Genomic DNA, 23,551 nt, shown 5'->3' on the forward strand with positions numbered 1-23,551 from the left:
AGGATCCTTCCTCTGAGACTTGACGTAGACGACACATCAGTTGGATAGATTGAAGTGTCAAACAGGACCCTGACTGACGAAAAAGAAACAAAAACATCGGAGTGTTGGACATGTGGCCATGTAGATAAATGTAAATATGATTTTTTAATTATTATTTTTTATTGTTTATTGTATGATTTCTAGTGCTTTGCATATGTTCTGTTACAGCAGTGGTGTGTATTATAGATGCATTTCAAACCCATTGATGTTTCTGTGAATGCTGATGGAGCTGCTGTTTTGCCCTCCACTTGCATGAAATGCAGTGTGTCTGTCCGTCTGAGACATCATGTCGGCCCCCTGACAGTACTGTCCTGAGATTCACCCCAACACTAACCCCAGCTGAGCTCCAGGGGAAATAACATGGCCGTGTTCAGACAGGATTTTGATTAATTGAAATACAAAAAAAAGTGGAATTCACAACACAGATATACTTAATGCACTTGCAACTGCAACAGGTGCATGTTTTCGAGGCTGTTATAAAACGAGGGACTTCTCTCTCTCTGTAATCTGTAATTTCTCCTCCTTTATGTATCTTTTTTCTTCTCTCACCTCATCTGTCCTCTCCTCCTCCTCCTCCTCCTCCTCTCTGCAACGCCTCACTGGACACAAGCATGCTGATATCCTGTATGGTAATAAAGAGTTCCTGAATCCAAGCCATATCTCTGAGAACCCAAGTAGGTTCCAGAACACTGATGATGTCACTCACTGATGATGTTCTTTCTTCGACACTACACCTGTGTTTCTGTCATACTGTGTCATACTGTGTCAGAGGTCAGAGTTTCTTACAGACTTTTACGCTTTACTTTTTTTTACATTTACTATGTTTACATGGACAAAAATAACTAATTATTGACCTAATGCTAAGAAAGACAATATTTATGAAGGGCTGTGCAATTAATCAAGTTGATAGAATCAATCTAAATTATGTCTGATTTGGAACAAAACACAATCAAGATATAATTATTTTGCTGCATTCAATTTTGCAACAGTACTCTCATTTTGTCTTGAGTTATAAATCCAGTCGATCCCCTTGCTTTATGGTGGTAACTGACATATTTGTATCTTTTTGTTTTAAAAAAAAAGTTAAAATTGTGATCTCAATGTTGGCCAAAATAATCTTGATTATGATTATGAACACCCATGAAGCCCAATTATGATGTTTGCATAGTCTAATAACAACAGGGCATCCACCCATTCACGTCGCAAAATGCTGCAAACTGTAGGACATTCCGATTTAAGGTGTATGCTGTACATGTCTACACAATGCAACCTAGATCTGAATACTTTGCATCTTAATTTGATTATTGCTTACTCCTACTATGATCTTGTACGTTTAGGCTATCAGAAAATGCTGTTGACATTCGGGAATATTGTCTTTATCAGATCAGGTTGATATTGGAATATTATTCTCCATGCAAACATATTAACAACACTATTAATGTGCTAATGTATCACTAGAAAGAAAATCAAACCCATTATCATAATCAAAGCAACACATGACTGTCAAAGCAACTCCAGACCTGTCAAAAATAACAACAGGTAGAGGATGTGGAAAAAATAAGTGCTGTGGTTCTCAAATAAGTGTTCTTATGCATTATATGGGCCTGCAGTATACTACGTAGTAAATACAATGTACTTTCATATTAGTACATATTGTTGGGATGGACTGAAGTAGGATTAGTATACTAAAGAAGTATGGAATTGTACTGAAGTAAGGACTCTTAATGTGAAGTAGGACTCAGCAAACCCGTTTGTGTTCTTCCATGGCCCGAGGTTTGTAGAGCTCCATGTCTGTTGTTCTGCCTGACACAAAAGAGTGTGTGATGTCTGTTGTTCTGCCTGACACTAAAGAGTGTGTGAGATGTGAAATGGAATGTCCCATGTGGAGATGCCCACAGCTTCCAGTACTACTCGGCTAATGCTATGTTAAAACACAAATGTAACAATTTAATGATGTGAGTGTGTTTACTATTCTTTTTTCTTCTTTTTACTGTTGTTATGTTAACTACAATGTAACTTATGACATTATTTATGACCTTTTGTATCTACTTTGTAAAATAAAAATTAATTGATTAGACTTGTTATTTTTAATGCTGAAACATACTGAAATGCGGTGTAAAGGCTAAACAAAAATAATGAGCAGAAGATTAATTCTTACTTTCTGGGTTTATTATGAAACTAAATCTTAGTAAATTGGTAGACTTCTACCAAAAGAACATTGTAAAAGAGGAACAAATGTGAAATAGCAAAACACTTTTAATTGTTGTAATGCTTTATGGTTCACATTACTCACAACAAAAAAACTACACGTAACCCTCCAGAACTATACAGTAAGACTAAGATAGCTTTGTAGACTCTGCAGTTACAGAAAGCATTTGCTGTGGCAAAATGTGTTCTAAAACATTTTTTTTTTTTTTAAAGGGAGGAAAGACAAATACATTTCCTGGCTTGGGAATGCTAGAATCACCCAATATATTTACAGTAGAAAGTCCAAATGTACTTGCAAAACAGTTGAAGGGAAACTAGTAATGTCCAATAGTAAACAAACAAAAGTATCTGGCAGCGCTGTGATTACAGACACTATTAATGTCTGCAAAACACACTGGCTCAAGCTAAAATGATAACCAGCCCTTTATTTGCAGGGGTTGATTTCTCCACCCCATCTACACAGGTAAAATAATAAGGGTACCAAACAAAGTTTGTTACAAAATCACTACAAATAAAATAAATGCAGTAATTATAAACAAACAAGCTACACATCGCAAAAGTTCAAAACAATAATCAAATGTTTTATTATTGTTGGGGTGGTGAATGATTAATGCAAAAATGGCACGACACGCCTGTGCAGCCCTCTGGCTGGGACTGACGACCATACCGGCTTAAAGCAGCACTATAGAAGATTAGCTTTCAGGGTCCCCCAACAGTTGAGATGTGCAATAATAAACAAACTACTGTAAATATGCATCTTGTGTAATATGACTGAAAATGACTCCCACACAATATAGAGGGAATGCACAGACAGCAGTGTGTAGAAAGAGATCTCCAAATTCCTGTAGCTCTTTCCATTTCAATCACGGGAGGCCATTACGGTTTGGACCTCACTGAACTACTGCAACTGCTGTGCGTGTGTGTGTTCACACCGCCAGTGCCACTGCTGTCACACCACTACTGCCAGCCTGTCTATATTTCTTTTCTCGTCAGTTTGTCTATTTGTTCATCAATCAACTAGCCACAGGTAGTGACACCACTGCAGCTTCACCTGAACATCAGTTAGGTACCATGTGACCTAAGGTATCCAGAAACCATGTGACATCATCATATTGCTTAAAAGCATCTGTTAACTGAATAAATGGTAATGGTATTCCAGGTGTGGGATCCTTGACAGATTTGACATCTGACTGTGATAGCAGCCAGGTCCTGGTTTTATTCAGGTAGAAGTCAACATCCTCATTCCACTGAGTTGATCCTGCCAAGAAAAAACACAATGAGATCTTCACTGTAACTCAATCATATTATCACAGCATTGCTGCATTACTGGTTTTATCCACTATAGTTAGGGTCTTCATTTCCCCTTACTTATGGCAGAAGTAAATGAAAAGGAATTAAGTGAAGTGAAGAGATACATACTCGAGTTTCTCCAGTCTAAGGTCTGGAGGACGACTGTCCAGGAGCTCTGTCAAGGGGTTTGTTCCCGAATCTTTCGGATGATTCCAGTTCAAATATAGCTCCCGCAGGTGAGAAGGGTTTTGTCTCAGTGCCGAAGCCAGAAATCCACAGCCTTTTCCTGAGACGCTACAGTTACACAACCTAAAATCATTGGAGATGGAATTGTATAATTTTAGCAAAATATATTTTAAAAAAGAAAAAATCTCACAATGTCACATGACCAAAACAGTAAAGGGGTCCCGCTGAGGCTTGTCAAACACAAGTGAGGCTTTCCACACCCCTCAAAACGGAACAGCCACACCAAGACCACTGGGGTCAATAACCAAAACGAAATGACATGCCACCCTGTTGTCTTTGTATTAACAATTGATACAAGCTGCAGAACAAAGCATATTGATTGTGTGTGTAATCGATTTCCTGTACACTTACTTGAGGACCTGTAGCTTGCAGTGAGCTTTCTCTAGCCCGGCTGCTAGTCTCTCCACTCCAGCGTCGTGAAGCTTGTTGTCTCTCAGATGCAGCTCTAAGAGAGTAGAAGACTCCGAGCTCATGATGGATGCCAGAGACGGGCAGCAGTCCTGAGTAAGCTCACACTTATTCAACCTTATTTGGGGGGGAGAAAGTGCAGTCATTAAATAACTAACTAAAGTCAAGCAAAAAGCCTTTGAAACATAAAAATTTGGTGTAAAGGATTACGCACTTGAATACTTGAAGTCTGCACTGTGGTTTGCTCAGAACCTCACACAGTGCATGAACTTCCTCATCTCCTGACGTGTTCATGCTGAGGTCCAGCTCTTTCAGGTGTGATGGGTTTGCTTGCAGGGCAGATGTCAAATTCCTGAACCCTTCTTGTTTTACACCACACAATCTCAGCCTGCAGATTAGAGACAAATAGGCCTACTACATGTGGATCCAGTGGTGGGGATTGTGTTACCCAGTCATCATCAAAGCAACAAGGAAAAATTGATATCTATGTCCCTGGGCATCAATATCCAATGCCTTTCAGTACCACAATGCCACTACAACTTACCTCAGCACCTCGAGTTGACACTTTACAGTCTTTAGAGTTTCGGAGAGCTTCTTGACTACAGAGTCATTCAGTTGGTTTCCACTCATATCAAGTTCTCTTAAACTTGCTGAATTAGAGCTGAAAGCTGAAACCACTGCATCACAACTCTCTTCGGTTAGTTTGCAGCCATTCAACCTGGAAGAACACATGTAAATACATGCTTAAAGATGGCACGCATAGGATTTTAGCAAAGCAAATATCAGATATGCACTAAACCCCAGTTTTTATGGGTTTCTTGCCTTTTTGTGTGTGCATGTGGATAGTTCTGGGTATGGGCTGAACTTTTACTCACCTTAATTGCTCCAGGTTAGAGTCTTCAGACTCCAGAGCTGAGCAGAGTAGTTTCACTTCTCGGAGCTGCAGGTGACTCCCACTCAAATCCAGCTCTTTGATCCACGACTTTGGTCGGAGAACATCAGCAAGCATCTCACAGCTTTTCTCTGTCAGGTTACACTGCCTAATCCTGAACAATATACAGTATTTTGTCAATGATTTTCAATGAAATTAAATTCTGTAGTCTTCAAGTGGTTTAGCAAAATTGGAAGTTGAGTATAGTGAATATAACAAAAAGTTATGCAAAGTTACAAAAATTAACAATACTTGAAAAGGTATCAGTACAATTATTGATCAATATTTCTGACATTTCTACATTTAATTTACTGCTGAGGTACTTGAGCAAGTTTAGGTCTGTACACGTTTTAAATGCTATAAATTGAAAGAAAACTTCACTCACAAAAGTCGTTTGGCGACTTTAACAACAGGGAGCAGCATTTGTAGAGCTTCATTGGATCCCATGTAGTGACTCAGGTCAAACACGTCCAGGTCATTCTCTGAGGTAAAGAGAATGAAGACTAGGGCAGCCCAATGGTCAGTTGAGAGCTTGATTTTGTGGAGGATCTTTGAGTGCAGGAATGTTTTGACTTCTTCAATCAATGGCTGATAACTCAGCTTATTCAGACAGTGGAATAGATTGATGCTTTTCTCGGGTAAAGGATTCTCCTTGATCTTCTGCTTAAGGTACTTGACTGTGTGAGAGCTGTGCTTCATGCTTTGTCTCATCCTTGGCAATAAGGTCTTTAGGAGTCTCTGGTTGGACCTTGTTGACAAGCCCAGGAGGAAGCGTAGGAACAGATCAAGGTGTCCATTTGGACTCTGAATAGCCCTATTCACTGCCTCTTCATGTAAGTCTTTGAGACCTCTCATGGGTGTGATGGTTTGACATGGCTCAAAGACATTTATGCTGTCTCTAAGACAAGAGATATGTGCATAAAGAGCTGCAAGAAACTCTTGAATGCTCAGATGCACAAAGCAGAACATCTTTCCTTTGTGCATCCCATACTCCTCTCTGAAGATCTGAGTACACACTCCTGAGTAGACGGATGCTTCTTTCATATCAATTCCACACTCTTTCAGATCGTCTTCATAGAAGATCAGATTGCCCTTCTCCAGCTGATGGAAGGCCAGTTTCCCAAGTTTGATAATCATTTCCTCATCTTTTTCCTTTCTAATCATGTACTTTTCCTTTTTGACATTTGTCTGAGTGATCAGGAAGTGAGTGTACATTTGAGTGATAGTCCTGGGGATTTCCCTCCATTCTGCGTCACTGAAAATAATCTCTAGAACAGTGGCTGCAATCCAACAGAAGACAGGAATGTAGCACATGATGTAGAGGCTCCTGGATGACTTCAGGTGTGTGATGATTCTGTTTGCCAGGATCTCATCACTGGTTCTCTTCCTGAAGTACTCCTCTTTCTGTAAGTCATTAAAGCCTCTTATATCTGTCACTCGGTCAATGAACTCAGGAGGGATCTGACTGGCTGCTGCTGGTCGGGTGGTGATCCAGAGGAGAGCAGAGGGAAGCAGATTCCTTTTAATGAGGTTCGTCAGGAGCACATCCACTGAAGTTATCTGTGTTGCGTCATGGCACATCTCCTCATTTGTGAAACTCAGTGGAATTCGGCTTTCATCCAGACCATCCAAGATTAGCATGATGTTGGAATCACTCAACACAGAACAAATATCTTTCCTCGGCTTACAAAAGTGTTCCAGTAACTCTGTTAAACTTATAAGCCTTGTTTTAAACACATTCAGTTCTTTGAATGGAAGGAGAATAATTAACTGAATATCTTGATTGGCTTTATTTTCAGTCCAGTCTAGGACAAACTTTTCAACCGTGACTGTTTTTCCAATGCCAGCAATGCCGTTTGTCAACACAGTCTTAATGTCTTTCTGCTGTCCAGGTAGAGGTTTAAATATATCACAGGAGTTAATTGTTGTAGTCTGTGTAGCAGCTCTTCTGAATAACATCTCAATCTGTCTAATCTCATGTTCATAATTTACCTCTATTTCTCTTCCCTCAGTAATAATTAAATCTGTGTAGATGTTAGTCAGGGAGGAAGGACTAATATGTTGGGTGCTGCCTCCAGATGTACTCTTCATTAAATGTTCACTGATTGTCTTCAGTTGTTCTTGCCCTTTAACAGGCTCTGGCTGATGTCTGTGAAATAATTACAAAAATGATTGTGAAAATCATGAATTTGTATCTTGTGAATGGTGTACTGTATCTGAAAGACAGGACACCTTTGAGATGTGCAAGAGCAAGTGGTCCTTAGCTAATTCACTGAACTTCTAACTGTTCTGCTAACCCTAATTAAACTGAGGCAAAAAGTCAGACTGTTCTCCTCAGCAGTGGATCTCTCCTGATTGGGAACAGATTACAGTTTTTGCCCGTTGCTTGAACACATTTTGCAAAACTTCGCTCACTGTGCCAAACACACAGGTAAACATAACACAACACTAGGAAATATACCTTTCACATCTATGTCAAATAGAAACTCTACTATCAGTACTTAAACTCGGCTATCAAAACCTAACAATCCCTTGTCAAAATATAACTCTGGTGACAAAATGAAACACACTTGCATCATATGCATACATTTTTAGATCGGGAGGAACAAACTAGTCTACTTTATATAAAACATATGCTTGAATACCTGTTGCAAAACTTCGCTCATTGTGCCAAAACACGTAAACATGACACAACACTGGGAAAAATACCCTTCACATCACCATTTCCAATGGCAAAACTGAGGGCTTTTTGTAGATGGCTGATTGGTGTTCAGTTTTGCAAGTAAGTGCGTTCAGGTGTGTATTTGAGAGGTTGCAATTACCCGATGTGTTTTGTATTTTGGATATATGTGTTTAACAAATGGTACTCTGAGATTTCATTTTTGAACGAAGTGTCTTATGTATGACATAGAGAGTTCTATGCAGGACCAAGTGTGTTGCATAAAGGAGTAAGTGTGTTGCAAAATTGCAACTAGAGTGCAAAGCAGCACTTTTGTTTAAGGTATAGGTATATGTGTTTGAGATATTGCAACAAAACTTCAAGTTGTGATACTTAAGTCTAAGCATGGGTCTATAGCGTTCAAGCAACGGGCAAAAACTGTAAATAACATGTTGCCACAATTTGGCGACCTTGTATGGTAAACTTTGTTCTAAATTTGATACAGTATATAAGTTAACATTTTCAAATAAATATGGAGATCTCATTCTTGAACAGATTTGTATCATTCTTCCTCTGAAACCCTACATTATATCATGAAGCAACATTATGAACAGTAATTCCATGAACAGTTGAGCAAACTGAAACAAACCTTTCTTTCATAGAATCATCCTGCTCTCTTAAGTTCGGACGATACCCCATAGAGTTGTCACTTCTCATGGACACCATGCTGGGTGCAGGTGATGGAGGCCTCTTCTCACTAGGGATAGAACACAAGGTTTTAGAACACAATATAATGAATGACAATGCATCAAATAAGAGACCATTCATAGGGTATCATATTGATATTGGATTTCTGTCGATATTCATTTTCAGTCATTTTGGCAGATTTCTACGGAGCCCAGGAGGTGTCATTAAAAGATATTTTGGTGTATCAAGAGAATGTGCACTCGTTTTAGCAAAGTGTGCACTCATTTGTGGTATCCTTTTACTATATTGTGTGTGCAATTCAGTATATTGTGGTCTCAATTGGCTAAATCATGTGCATGTTTTACTAAACAGTTTACTAAATTGTGCTCTCAATTGAATAAATTGTGCGCTCATTTTACTTATTTGTGCACACATTTTACTATATTTTGTAAATTTTTTACTGAATAGTGTGCTCAATTTACAATAATTAAAATGAATGAAATTTAATGAGTGCACTATTTAGTAAAACGTGCGTATGATTTACTAAATTGAGAACACAATTTAGTCAAATGAACGCACTATTTAGTAAAATGTGCGCAGGATTTAGTAAAATGTGTTCACGATTTAATAAAATGAGCACACGATTTAGCATGCATACCAGTACTTAAGGAAATGAAGGCATTCACTCATAGGGAAATCATTGCAACAAGGTGCAGATGTAAAATACATAATTTGACATATGACATTTTTGTCAATGCTGACAATGCAATTGTTCAGCTGTTATCTGCTGATATACAGTAGATGTTGCACTGACAATATCATAAATCTCTAATAATCTATTATATCATGAAGCAACATTATGAACTGTGATTCCCTGAACATTTGAGAAAACTGAAACAAACCTTTCTTTCTTAGAATCATCCTGCTCTCTTAAATTCGGACGATACCCCATAGAGTTGTCACTTCTCATGGACACCATGCTGGGTGCAGGTGAGGGAGGTCTCTTCTCTCTATGGAACACGGGGTTTTAGAACACAACATAATGAATGACATATTCTGATGAGGATAATGCAAGAGACCATTCATACCAGGCGATTTCGTAGGTAGGTTAGGTATTGACTTGGGACTATATTGCACAGACAAAGCACTTCTACTTGGGTGCAGCAATATCACACAACACATCAGTACTTTACTTTCTCACTCGCCACAGCACGGACAATCTCTGCGCCCAAGTAGCAATGCTTCACCTGTGCTTTGCCCCAATATAGTCCCAAGTTAATACCTGTCGAGGAAATTGCCTAGTCTTAAACTGCATTGTCATGTTTACTCGTTGAGAAGACGGAGGCCACAAGACGTAATTAGGATTTATTTTTTGTTGACTCACTTTTACTCACGACATGCTATCCGGCAAAAAAGAATTCCATTCACTATGATAAGATAATCTCATTCTATCTCATTCTATTTGAACAGATTTGTATCATTCTTCCTCTGAAACCCTACATTAAATCATGAAGCAACATTATGAACAATAATTTATTGAACAGTTGAGCAAACTGAAACAAACCTTTCTTTCATAGAATCATCCTGCTCTCTCAAGTTCGGACGATACCCCATAGAGTTGTCACTTCTCATGGACACCATGCTGGGTGCAGGTGAGGGAGGCCTCTTCTCACTAGGGATAGAACACAAGGTTTTAGAACACAATGTAATGAATGACAACGCATCAAATAAGAGACCATTCATAGGGTATCATATTGATATTTGATTTCTGTCGATATTCATTTTCAGTCATTTTGGCAGATTTCTACAGAGCCCAGGAGGTGTCATTAAAAAATATATTTTGGTGTATCAAGAGAATGTGCACTCATTTTAGCAAAGTGTGCACTCATTTGTGGTATCATTTTACTACATTGTGTGTGCAATTCAGTATACTGTGGTCTCAATTGGCTAAATCATGTGCATGTTTTACTAAACAGTGCACTTATTTTACTAAATTGTGCTCTCAACTGAATAAATTGTGCGCTCATTTTACTTAATTGTGCACACATTTTAGGCCTACTATATTTTGTACTCATTTTACCAATACAGTAGTGTGCTCAATTTACAATAATTAAAATGAACGCAATTTAGTAAAATGAGTGGACTATTTAGTAAAACATGCGTATGATTTACTAAATTGAGAACACAATTTAGTCAAATGAGCACACGATTTAGCATGCATAACAGTACTTAAGGAAATGAAGGCATTCACTCATAGGGAAATCATTGCAACATGGTGCAGATGTAAAATATATAATTTGACATATGACATTTTTGTCAATGCTGACAATGCAATTGTTCAGCTGTTATCTGCTGATATACAGTAGATGTTGTGCTGACAATATCATAAATCTCTAATAATCTATTATATCATGAAGCAACATTATGAACTGTGATTCCCTGAACAGTTGAGCAAACTGAAACAAACCTTTCTTTCATAGAATCATCCTGCTCTCTTAAATTCGGACGATACCCCATAGAGTTGTCACTTCTCATGGACACCATGCTGGGTGCAGGTGAGGGAGGTCTCTTCTCTCTATGGAACACGGGGTTTTAGAACACAACATAATGAATGACATATTCTGATGAGGATAATGCAAGAGACCATTCATACCAGGCGATTTCGTAGGTAGGTTAGGTATTGACTTGGGACTATATTGCACAGACAAAGCACTTCTACTTGGGTGCAGCAATATCACACAACACATCAGTACTTTCTCACTCGCCACAGCACGGACAATCTCTGCGCCCAAGTAGCGATGCTTCACCTGTGCTTTGCCCCAATATAGTCCCAAGTCAATACCTGTCGAGGAAATTGCCTAGTCTTAAACTGCATTGTCATGTTTACTCGTTGAGAAGACGGAGGCCACAAGAAGTAATTAGGATTTCTTTTTTGTTGACTCACTTTTACTCACGACATGCTATCCGGCAGAAAAGAATTCCATTCACTATGATAAGATAATCTCATTCTATCTGAACAGATTTGTATCATTCTTCCTCTGAAACCCTACATTATATCATGAAGCAACATTATGAACAGTAATTCCATGAACAGTTGAGCAAACTGAAACAAACCTTTCTTTCATAGAATCATCCTGCTCTCTCAAGTTCGGACGATACCCCATAGAGTTGTCACTTCTCATGGACACCATGCTGGGTGCAGGTGATGGAGGTCTCTCACTAGGGATAGAACACAAGGTTTTAGAACACAATATAATGAATGACAATGCATCAAATAAGAGACCATTCATAGGGTATCATATTACAGTTTTTGCCCGTTGCTTGAACACTATAGACCCATGCTTAGACTAAAGTAACACAACTTGAAGTTTTGTTGCCATATCTCAAACACATGTACCTATACCTTAAACAAAAGTGCTGCTTTGCACTCTAGTTGCAATTCTGCAACACACTTACTCCTTTATGCAACACACTTGGTCCTGCATACTACTCTCTATGTCATACATAAGACACTTCGTTCAAAAATGAAATCTCATAGTACCATTTGTTAAACACATGTATCCAAAATACAAAACACATCGGGTAATTGCAACCTTTCAAATACACACCTGAACGCACTTACTTCCAAAACTGAACACCAATCAGCCATCTACAAAAAGCCCTCAGTTTAGCCATTGGAAATGGTGATGTGAATGGTATATTTCCCAGTGTTGTGTCATGTTTACTTGTGTGTAGAGTTTTGGCACAATGAGTGAAGTTTTGCCAAATGTATTCAAGCAAATATGTTTTATATAAAGTAGACTAGTGTATTCCTCCTGATTTGCAAGTGTATGCATATGATGCAAGTGTGTTTCATTTTGTCACCAGAGTTATATTTTGACAAAGGATTGTTGGGTTTTGATAGCAGAGTTTAGATACTGATAGAAGAGCTTAAATTTGGCATAGATGTGAAAGGTTTATTTCCTAGTGTTGTGTTATATTCACTTTTGTGTAGAGTTTTGGCACAGTGAGCGAAGTTTTGTAAAATGTGTTCAAGCAACGGGCAAAAACTGTAATATTGGATTTCTGTCGATATTCAATATGCCAACATTTTCAGTCATTTTGGCAGATTTCTATGGAGCCCAGGAGGTGTCATTAAAATATTGTTTGTGTATCAAGAGAATGTGCACTAATTTTAGCAAAGTGTGCACTCATTTGTGGTATCCTTGGCTTTTACTATATTGTGTGTGCAATTCAGTATATTGTGGTCTCAATTGGCTAAATCATGTGCATGTTTTACTAAACAGTGCGCTTATTTTACTAAATAGTGCTCTCAACTGAATAAATTGTGCGCTCATTTTACTTAATTGTGCATTCATTTTACTATATTTTGTACAAATTTTACTAAATACAGTAGTGTGCTCAATTTTCAATAATTAAAATGAACGCAATTTTTTTTATCTCTGGAGTTAAGTGCTTATTCCATTGAGTTCTCACACATGGTCTGGTCTCTCCTTGGCTCTATACAAATGCAAGTTTAAAAAAAACAACAACACCATATTGGTGAAGGGTAATATGCAAGGTGCAGTTGACCAACAGTTACTTAGACCACTCTGGTTCTGAAGCTGTTAAAACAAGCGCTGGTTAGTGAAAAGTGTTATCCTTTCTGTATTGTCAATTTGTATTTTCATCATTTATGCATATTTCTCTTATTTCAAAGACTTCTGACTGGCAGAAATACGCAATTCAATAGTTCAAAGTAAAGTTTGTTGTTGTTGTTGAGGATCATATCTTACCTTGCTTTGTATTTAGCTGTGGCTACGACGTGTGCAGCATGGGGCTCCTAGAGCTGATGCATTTCCTCCTGCTTTTCTCACCTTTATAGTTAGTGTGCTTGCTGAAAGCAGCACACTATTGTTCTTCCTATTATTATCAAATTTATTTATCTTGCGGAACATTTTTGTCTCCCTATCTTGTCCTAGGGATTTGGAGCTAGAGACGCCGTTCCACTTCTCACGCGTGCGTCCTGATGCGAGGATGGTGGCTTGTATAAAGCTTTTCGATACGCCTCGTCGTTCTCCCGTTATTCCAGTTTTTCCGGTCGATTTTTCCCCATAGGAATGAATGGAAAAGCGACTTTTGAGCGCTGATGCCCACACATTTTTCCACCTGTAGCCCAAACCGTAAGACATAAAGTCATGGAATTTGGTATGCTGATAGAGGAGACTACCCTGATTGACACCACCAGGTTTCATGCTCGCCACTCTCACGCTCTAGCGCCACCAACTGGTCAAAGATGGAAAACACGTTCATGCCCGTAACTTTTGATCCGTATGGCCGATTTTGATAAAACTTATACCATTGGAATCCTCTGACTCAGCCGATTCCAACGCACCATATGATGTCATTTTCCGCCATGATGGATTTTCCGCCATTTTGAATTTTGTCCAAAGTCAAAGTAAAGCTACCCTGGCCGCATAGTTTATCCGATCGTCATGAAACTTGGCACACATGATCTACAGACAAAGGCGGATCAGCCGCCTTGATTTCGCCTTCATACGTCCAAGCGTTCGCCTGTGATAACCAATTAAATTCAGCGAGCGAAGCCGCCAAACAGGAAGTGGGCCTATCTTGGAAATTCTGTGACGTATGATAGCCATATTTGGTGGGATGACATGAGACCCCATCCAAAGCACCCTCAATAAATTTGGTGTTATTTGGTCTGTCGATGGCTCTATAATTAGCAAAAACGTGTGTGTTGGTGAATGTATACTATTATTCGGAATAGCTCATCTTAAATTGCTTAGGTCATGCAGAAATGACATTTCAGAGTGATTTAAGATACAATGTTGATATTTTAAAAAAAAAATCAAATCAAGGCCATTCTAGTAAAAGTAATTGGTGCAATTATCACAGCTCTATGTGGTTCTGCCATGTAATTTCATACTTTCCTCATGATCTAATGGTAGACCTGCACTTGTCATTCATTCATTAGATGGCTGAGATGGTCCGCAACGGTGCAATGTGGGTGTAGTTCTAGGGTGGTCCGCATCGGGATGTCTCATCCTGAGACTGGTATATCTTAGCAATGCCATGGCCCCGAGGGGCAAGTACGGACTTACGCGCTGTTAGACATTGCTTGTGTTCATTTGGTATATATACTCGACAATCACACGATGTTTCATACTGACGGTGTGTTTTGGATGATTTGTATTGACCTGAGCATTCTGGGTGAACTTCACTCCCAAATTCGGCGAAATACCGGAAGTAGAGCGGTCGCCCTGTCTGAGGATTTTAAGTTTCGTTTTCTGTTGTGATGATGAGCAGATGGCTGTGCACAAAAAACATAGATAATTAATTTACCCTTAGACAATTCCTGCAGTTATCCTGAGTAATCCAGCCCTTTACATTCAGAGATGCGATCATTGACAAAAAGTAAGTTTGATACATACATCGTTAATTCACACTGGTATGCAAGAGGTTTGCTAATACACTTAAACTTGCTCTTGACATGATTTCCATGAAGTAATATACTGTAAGTGTTCTCTGAAATTATAATACTACATGTGTTTAGCTTAAGAATCTACTGTTTAGCGTTTCTACTGTAAGGACGTAGACTAGTCTTGCATCTCTGTACTCTTCTTCTGTTGAGGTGTTGTTGCCTAGTGACGCCCTCTCGTGCAGCCTCATGCTAGTTCATTAGAGACGTTATCTAGTAGTACACCACAGTGTTGGTGAAGTTCATGACGTTAGTTTTGAGTGAGTTTACTGCCAATTACCTTAAGTTGAAGTTGTGTGCGTGTATGACAACAAAAGTAAGTGACCGTAACCTTCGGTCATGTGTATTGGGAGTGGGATGTATCTTTCACGTTGATATGCAAGGACTTAGCATGCTAAACGGAGCATTAGCATTAAGGGTTTGAAATGAAGGAAGCCTGTGTTACTTGTGTGAGAAGTTGAGCTTATAGAATGAGAGATAGCGATACAGTTTATTTAGTGACCATATTAATGACAGTTTATTTGGTTCTTTACAGACCACTATACATTATAAGTTTATTCATGCTGTTGTATGGTGGAAGAAAACTCAATAAAGAAACTAAGGAGAAACTACTGCTTCACAACCAGTATTCTAACCAAAGATTCTAGCGCTGTATGATCTTTGGTTCTAACTGACGCCACCCAAGCAACACAATCAATCAATCAATCCATACAGTCCTTTAGCCACATAGACAGTAAAAGATAGCCCTCATTAACAATCTCCGACTGGAGGAAGTTTGTACCTGTGCTGTGCGAGTTAACGCTATTACACAGTACCGTTTACGCCGCTAGATGGCGTTATTGACCACATAATAACTGTAGTCACGAACAAAAAGGTTTCTTTTCTTTCTTGAAGGGGTTAGCGTTGCCGTTGCTGTATGTGTGTCCTGGCTTACAATTCAGTTTAATGAGCTTAGTATTCAATGCATATCTGTATGCTGCAGATATATTATCTATAAATAGCCATCTACCTATATTTCTCTGTATGTATGGAATCCTTAATGTCTCTGCTGGAACAATACAAAGTTAAACCCCATCTCTTCTCCGTCCTATATTCTAACCGATATACCATCCAGTATAGTGCCACTACCCTACCTGAATCAGTGCAAACCTATAACCTTCCCAATAATAATAGTAATAATAATTAGGTAAAAATAATAGTTTCTGCTTTAGGGAGAAATCTCAGAATTCCCCTCCAGCTAAGGAAAGTGGGAGCTATGTTTTTAGACTCAGTAGGCAAGCTTATGTGTGGAGACTTAAACTGTGAAGTTTGGCCCACTTATTGTATAGCAGTTAACAATTCTAGGTTCAATGAATTACATCCAACACAAAGTGTTATAGAAAGTATTACTGTGTGTTTCATTTAACTATTGTTCATAGTAAACATTTAATTAATTTAGGCTATGGGTGGTATAGGTGAATTATTACCACACAGTTACTATCTAAAACTAGAAAATGTAATTCCATGGAAGGAATTACCATTGCATGTAAATGCAAAAAGGTTGCTAGCTGTGTAAAACATATTAGGCCTATAGTTAAAAAGACAACTAGGCTAAACTGAAGAATAGATAAATAACAATTACAATTCCAAGTTGGAAAGTCACATTTAAAAAGTGATTTATGAAAATGCATCAAAATTGTGGATATAGGCTATTTTGGAAAATAACTCTTCATTTATTAGAATTTAAAAGACTGAAATGAAGTTGCCAACTTCAAGTTGCAAGAGCTGACTTTAAGTAGCCTACAGTGAAACGACTGGTAGGATAGCTTACATAGCCTTCATATCTACACTAATGCAGGTTAAAAGTAGGCCTAGGCTGACACCATTGGAATACTGTACGGAATACAATCTCAAACAACGCCAATCAACGATGATGCAGCAACAGGTAGGATATCTAGCAAATGTAACGTTAGCTTACTAGGATAATTTATGTAGACTACACATATTACAGGATGAGCTAGTATGTTCTTCGAAACCGTTTCCAGGTGTGTGAGTGTGATTGTCCTAATAGGAATAAGCGACTGTGAGAAGGCTTGAACCTAAATCAACTAGTAGGCCTGTCTATCAGGTTGGACTTCACTTAAAACGCTGCTCTGTAGAGATGGCTAAAAGCCCTTGTGTAAGCCCTGTTCGCCTTGCAGCCTACCCCGACGTTAAACGTTGTGCACCCATATTTTCATTGCATCACTTTTTTATCGCTCTCCTTTCATATAATGTAAATTATGTTTTTAACAAGATGTAAAGCTTGTCTTTATTTGAAGCACACACATTATGTAATTATTTACATTCTATATAATATACTGACATTTCTGGTATTCATAGCAGCAAACATTATGCAGATTATAGCCTACTATTCATATTACAACTCCACTTCTTAAATTCAGCTGTCTGGTGGAAGCCTCAAAATATTGTAAACAAAGTAGCAGGCTAAGCTTATCATACTCTACTGGTTGGACTGTTCAGTTTCCCCACATGTGTTTAAGTTTCAAGGTAAGCTAATACTTTTTCTCCTTGGGACAGACCCATTAAGTCTTGGAGTTGAAAATATTGGTATTGAGATGGTCAGTCAACTTGAATGCAAGAGTTTTAATCAAATACCTGCAGCATAGCCTACTAATGATGCTAACCGAATTTGACAGTAATTTAGCTAGTTCTGTGCGTCAATGCGTTCACGATTGTGAATGTTTTATTTGGATTAAATATGCATGTCGATGGCGGGTGTCCATTGAGCGCGCACGAGAGCCGGCCAAGGAGAATGAGTTTACTTCTACTGTTTGGTAATTTAGTTGCACGCATAGTCTACAAAAGCTGCGGGAGAACTTTATGCTTCTACCCGAGCAGCGTCAGGTTCATCAGTGCGACCACCGACCACGCTTCCAGGGATGATCTTGTTGGTTTTCATGGAGATAGACGCGGTGTGCGCGGAGGTGATGGGCTGTGTGTGCCTGTGTGTGTGTATGAGAGAAAGACGCGTGAGTGACAGAGAGGAAGCGCAAGGAAAGGAAATTCACCTTAAAGGGATAGTTCGGATTTTAAGACACGAAGTTGTATGGGTTCCCTGTCAGCAACGTAGTGCATCAGCACTGACTTACCCCCGACAGCGTCCTGTGAGCCGAGATCCAGCCGGTTTTTGATCGTTTTTGATGCCGGACTATTTTCTTCAGCAAGTTTCTGGGGTCACGAAAGTAAAGTGTTTTTCTTCTCAAAACCATATGCGTTCAACAGAGTGATATATTTGCACCACAAAAACGTTGTCCAGCTGTCAGTAGCGCGCAGTGATAGGAATCGCGAAAAATAAGTAAGTGATAACGAGGTTTGAATTTTTCCTGGACAACGTTTTTGTGGTGCAAATATATCACTCTGTTGAACGCATATGGTTTTGAGAAGAAAAACACTTTACTTTCGTGACCCCAGAAACTTGCCGGACTACTTTCTTCAGCATCAAAAACGATCTAAAACCGGCTGGATCTCGGCTCACAGGACGCTGTCGGGGGTAAGTCAGTGCTGATGCACTACGTTGCTGACAGGGAACCCATAGCCTACAACTTCGTGTCTTAAAATCCGAACTATCCCTTTAACGAATGCTGCGCGTTTTTCAATAGCGTTTCAATAGCGCACAATAAATAAATAAATAAAAAATAACGAAACGCAATATGTGGCGGCCGGTGCTGAATCTGTGGCGCACCGCCACAAATTTGTCTATGTGTGGGAAACACTGTATCTCAAAAAGTATAAAGTTCACACATTTGAAAAATACATAGAACAAATCTCCGTTACAAGTCCTGTGTAGGAGTGCTTGAATGACGTCAAACGGCTCAGTGGTTTTAGAGCCTTTGATAGTTGATTTTGGTCGGAAGCAGAATAATAATTATAACGATAATAAGAAGAACAGGGATAACAGTACATTGCATTTACATGCAATGTAACTACGTAATCCTTAATTGAGATTTCATTGAAAGTGATAGGTTGAACTTTTAAAAAGGGGTTTTAAAAACTGTTTTTGTATTTTATTATGTCATAGCCTACTGAACTGAATTCTAAGAGTTAAAAACAAAGGATAAAATAAATGTTTTGTGATGCTTGCATTGCATAGTATTTCATTTAGGATAAGCTATATTAAAGCAGTTAGAAGTAACAGTAGTCACTTGACATTTCTGAGGATTTGCATATTTCCACCAGGGCAGTGGTAAAGACATTCTTCAGTGGAGGCACCACACAGTTAATCACGCTATCAACATCTTCTTACCTTTTCTTCTGTTATTACTATTCTTTAACTTTATGGTAGACAGTGAGTCCAGCAAATTGAGAACCTAGGATCCTGTTTATGTTTATGAATGTGACTATGTGTATAGTAGCCTATATGTTGAGACATAAGGGTGGAAAAATAGGTTACATTTATATAATGCAAATGATTAAGTTAACAATGTCATTGAATATGTTGTACAAACAAGAAGAGCGAAATGGTAAACTTTTAAGAAATCATCATCCACATCATAGTTTGATACTGTGTGGGGTTATGGACTTGACAGTTTTGCATGGAATTGCTCATACAGTATATACATATATATATATGTATATGTGTGTGTGTGTGTGTGTGTGTGTCTGTGTGTGTGTGTGTGTGTGTGTGTGTGTGTGTGTGTGTGTGTGTGTGCCTTGTTGCCGGTGTACAGTATTTCTGAATCTGAATATGGACAGGAAATGGCATAGCTTTTATCACATGCAACCAATCCAAAATCGATTTCATATTAGGGATGTTAACCGGTGACTGTTTGACCGATGGTTGACCGTATCCACGTTAACCGACCAAAGTTGTCGCTAGTCGGTTAACAAAAAAAAAAGAGAGGCATCTTTAAATTAGCCTAAAGACAGTGGACTAAACGTTACTACAGCTAGCCATCTCATTCCAAGAAGATCTTTTTTTCGTGAAGTTAACAAATTATCCCTCACACTCAATTTTTCATAACTCGCCTGCTTGTAGGCTAGGCTACGTAATAAACCAATAAAAACATTTGGCACGAGGTCACAGCGGTGGCCGGTGCGTCTTTTGCAATCTGGAAGTGCGCTGTTTTATCCATTGGTTTTATCGTGTTGCAGTCTAGGCAACTTTCCGCATAAGATGGGCTTAGATTTGGAAAGACATTACATCTACATTTCAGGAAGGGTCATCAATGGTAACAGATAAGGTAATGATCATCTTTCGTTATTATTGTTAGCACTTCCTCAAACTAAACTGGCGCTGTAGGGGATTTAAAAAAGTGACGTGAGTGAAAGGGCGGCGCCGGGGCTGTGTGTAGCCTATGAGCGGGGGACAGAGAGATGAGAGTTGGGAAATTGCGTGGCTGTTATTTCAAATAGCATAATTTATTTTAAACGAACCGGTTAACCGGTTTCAACCGGCTAATGAGCCTCGGTGGTCGGTCAAGAAAATTTTTAGTTTTCGCCATCCCTATTTCATATTCAGACACGTTAACCAGTAACAGCCTGGTTGCTTTGATTTATCAACACCAAATTTGATCCTATTACACCATTTGAACAGGTGAGTCGTCCTATTTATTCTACCATCAATTTGAGGCTATAACACATTGCAACTTACTCAACAGTGAGTAAACAGCAGATGTTCCCGCAATACTCCTAACATTACTCGTATTTGTTCTAGAAACATGCCTAGTTCCTTAGGCTCCTTCCTTCTTTCACTGGTTACGTGTTTCATGCTGGCTACACGTGAACAACTCATACATAATTCAACACAAGGTCTACAGACCTTAGAGGTGTACATTTCATTTCCATACATCAAAGCATTCGCCCATGGCAGCCAATCAAATTCGATGGCGAAGCCTCCAAACAGGAAGTGAGGTCAGATCTCGGAAACGCTTTGAGGTGTCAAGACCATATTTGGTGGGACGATTTTGGACACAATCCAAAGTAGCCTTAGTAAATTTGGTGTAATTTGGCCACTAGGGGGCGTCGCAATTAGCAAAAATGCATTTTGTCTCATATCTCTTTACATCTTTGGGATGACATCCACATTTTTACATTGGAGGTGCTCTGGGACATACCACTGATGAACCTAGGCAACCCGTCACGTCAGTGTAAGAATTTGGCAATCGAGGGTAACGCCGCCAAACTCGAAGCAGCTTTGCGTCTTGGCCAAACTTTAGCGTTTTGACCTGAGGGCGAGCGGTCGCGTCTCCTGCCGGAGTGCTTTCGCGGCGCGTCGGAGCAAGCACACTTCGCACTTTCCCACCGGGAAATGCATTCTAGTTAGACATTAATGGTGTTATTTTGTCATTTTGTCATGGCATTTACTACCGGACTGAGACAGAAATATTTTTCCTCTGTTCTATTATAGTTCAGTTCATATTCAGTTTCAATTTAATTTCTGCCACCAACGTCTTAGTTACATGATATAGGGAATTGGGCTGTGCCAGGGGTTCCCAAAATGTTCCATGGAAAGCCCCCCTTAATACCACTAGCGGCAAAAAAAAACATATCTTCTTTAAAAAGTCAATTTTACTAGAGCCAGATAGCTGGCTAAATAGCATGAGTATTTGTGGATGTCATGGACATTACCGAGGCTATACTGACAGTTTATGCAATGGTTTATACAATAATGGTATTTTATAACGCCCATATGCCCATAATTGTGGGTACATTTTTACAATTTTATTTATTTACTCGTTTTATTTTTCCTTCCCCCCAGAGGGGCCCCTCCCCACTGGGCTATGCGGTCACTGCAGGTTTATCAGACGATGACATGGGGCTTATCATGGCTGACCAGACAGCAGATGAACTAATGCCCAAAACTTAACTGACAAGTTGTGCTGTTGCTGAGAGTGAAACTTCTAAATATGTCCAAAATGGTATTTATTGACTGAAACAAAATATTTATGTTACAATAAGGACCTAAGGTTCAAACATTTCTGCAACCAAAGTCACAATGTGTCTTGTTTTTCTTTCATATGGTATAGGATTTAAAACCTAAATTGACTGGAGAATGCAGACAAAGTCATAATGTGCACCATTGTGCGACAGTTTCCATGACCTTGCTAACATGGATGTGTTTAAACACTGCAATGTTGTGTAGCCTATTTCCCGATAATGACCGGCCGTTCTATACATTATCCCATAAAGACACAACATGAAATCAGAACTAGGCCCAAGCTATATCTAACACTTATTTTTCACGTTCCCAACTTCTCACCACTCATTGTCACTTTAATATTTCCATCTGTTTTGTTTAGCGTATTTTAAATCCTTTTTGCCCAACAGAAATATGCAATTCAACAGTTTAAAGCTCAGCATTTTTGGTTGTTGCTGAGAATAATCTTACCTAGCTGTTTGGTGTGTTATTCGGTGTCCGTGCGCCAGTATATGAAGACGCGGGGAAAAGAGTGCATGTTTATCTGTGTGCATCCGTGTGTGTGTGTGTGTGTGTGTGAGAGAGAGAGTGCGTGCGCGCAAGAGTGTGTGTGTGTGTGGTGTGTGTGTGTGCATGTGCATGTGTCATAATCTCGTTTTTACCATCATGAGAAAAGTAACGTTGACTGACTTTTCAAGCTAGAACTCAAATGCAAGTAAGGGTGTGTCTGCCGATAGGGTGGGGAGGGCACTTCCCTCCAAGAAATAAGCCTTGCTCATGAGGAGGAATCATCTGCTCATCAAAGATAAGAAATGATGGGGGACGCTGTGGTGTAACTGACTCAGCGCCCGTACCACCCTCGGGTCCAAGTGTCCACTCTCTCTCATTGCTTTCCTTTCTGTGAAACCAATTGAGTTTCTTTTGCTGAATGCTTTCTAGCCATGTCTCTAGCCATGTCTCATCCTCATCATCCTGGTGGATGGCAAGATTCTCCCGTAACATTCATCATTCCTTCAACTGTATGAAGTCTGCCAGTACCATAAGATGAAATACAACCCTATGCCATGATGCCTCCACCTCCAAACCTCACTGTTGGTACACTGTGGTCATTATAGGGTGATGCACAGTGTCATTTCACCTCCAAATATGGTGTGTAGTATGACATCCAAAGATAATAGAGTAATAGAGTCATGCGACATGAGTGTGTACAGAGGCCATGGCAGTGGAGTGCATTACCTATGATTGTCTCTGTAACAATTGTACCTGCTGCCTCCAGGCTTTCACCAAGTGGACCTTGGCTCTTAGGCTATTCTTCTGACTATCCCTCTGACTTCCTGGTCAGCAATCTTGAGAGGAAATCCTGTGCATGGCCAGTTGATGATGGAGTGATGTTCCTTCCACTTGCAGATAATGGCTCCAATACTGCTTACTACTGGATGATTCTGAAGTTTTGAAATGCTTCTGTAACCAGTTCAATTGAAGTGTTCTGCAACAATACGGTTGCAGAGGTCTTGGAAAAGCTCTTTGCTTTTACCCATCATAAAATGTTTCTTGTGTGACACCTTGGTAATGAAAAACCTTTTTATGGCCCATCAATATGTACTAACCCTGCTTACAGTATATTCATTTGCACAGATAGGAGGGATAATTACTGTCTACTGCTTAAAGATTCCCTCTCGTTCATTTTGTTCCTGTGCCATTCCACTA

General features: G+C 39.3%; 1 protein-coding gene across 9 annotated transcripts; it reads right to left on the minus strand.

The window, feature by feature from the left end:
• Positions 1-2,186: 2,186 nt before the first annotated feature.
• On the minus strand, positions 2,187-22,467 carry LOC134099106 (NLR family CARD domain-containing protein 3-like). Of its 9 annotated transcripts, none has more exons than XM_062551848.1 (14): positions 22,316-22,466; positions 13,244-13,324; positions 11,583-11,687; positions 10,936-11,043; positions 10,033-10,140; positions 9,371-9,478; positions 8,431-8,538; positions 5,508-7,271; positions 5,067-5,237; positions 4,736-4,909; positions 4,406-4,579; positions 4,135-4,308; positions 3,667-3,846; positions 2,187-3,505 (listed from the first exon to the last, which is right to left on the minus strand). In XM_062551848.1, the coding sequence occupies exons 3-14, from the start codon at positions 11,657-11,659 to the stop codon at positions 3,487-3,489; spliced, it is 3,165 nt and encodes a 1,054-aa protein (XP_062407832.1). In that variant the 5' UTR covers positions 11,660-11,687; positions 13,244-13,324; positions 22,316-22,466; the 3' UTR covers positions 2,187-3,486. The 9 variants fall into 9 exon arrangements, with proteins under 9 accessions (XP_062407832.1, XP_062407834.1, XP_062407830.1 ...); XM_062551850.1 differs by lacking the exon at positions 13,244-13,324 and adding an exon at positions 19,232-19,341; XM_062551846.1 differs by lacking the exon at positions 13,244-13,324 and having other exon boundaries at positions 22,316-22,467.
• Positions 22,468-23,551: the final 1,084 nt, after the last annotated feature.

Source organism: Sardina pilchardus, chromosome 13, assembly GCF_963854185.1.
Source record: "Sardina pilchardus chromosome 13, fSarPil1.1, whole genome shotgun sequence".
Classification (NCBI taxonomy): domain Eukaryota; kingdom Metazoa; phylum Chordata; class Actinopteri; order Clupeiformes; family Clupeidae; genus Sardina; species Sardina pilchardus.

Excerpts from the sequence above, each read along its gene's own strand:
- LOC134099106 (XM_062551846.1), bottom strand. The coding sequence starts at position 22,398 with ATGCACACAGATAAACATGCACTCTTTTCCCCGCGTCTTCATATACTG. Across the intron at positions 11,688-22,315 it reads ATAACACACCAAACAGCTAG|TGAGAGACCTCCATCACCTG; the intron begins GTAAGATTATTC and ends TTCTATCCCTAG. Across the intron at positions 4,580-4,735 it reads TGTCAACTCGAGGTGCTGAG|GCTGAGATTGTGTGGTGTAA; the intron begins GTAAGTTGTAGT and ends TCTAATCTGCAG.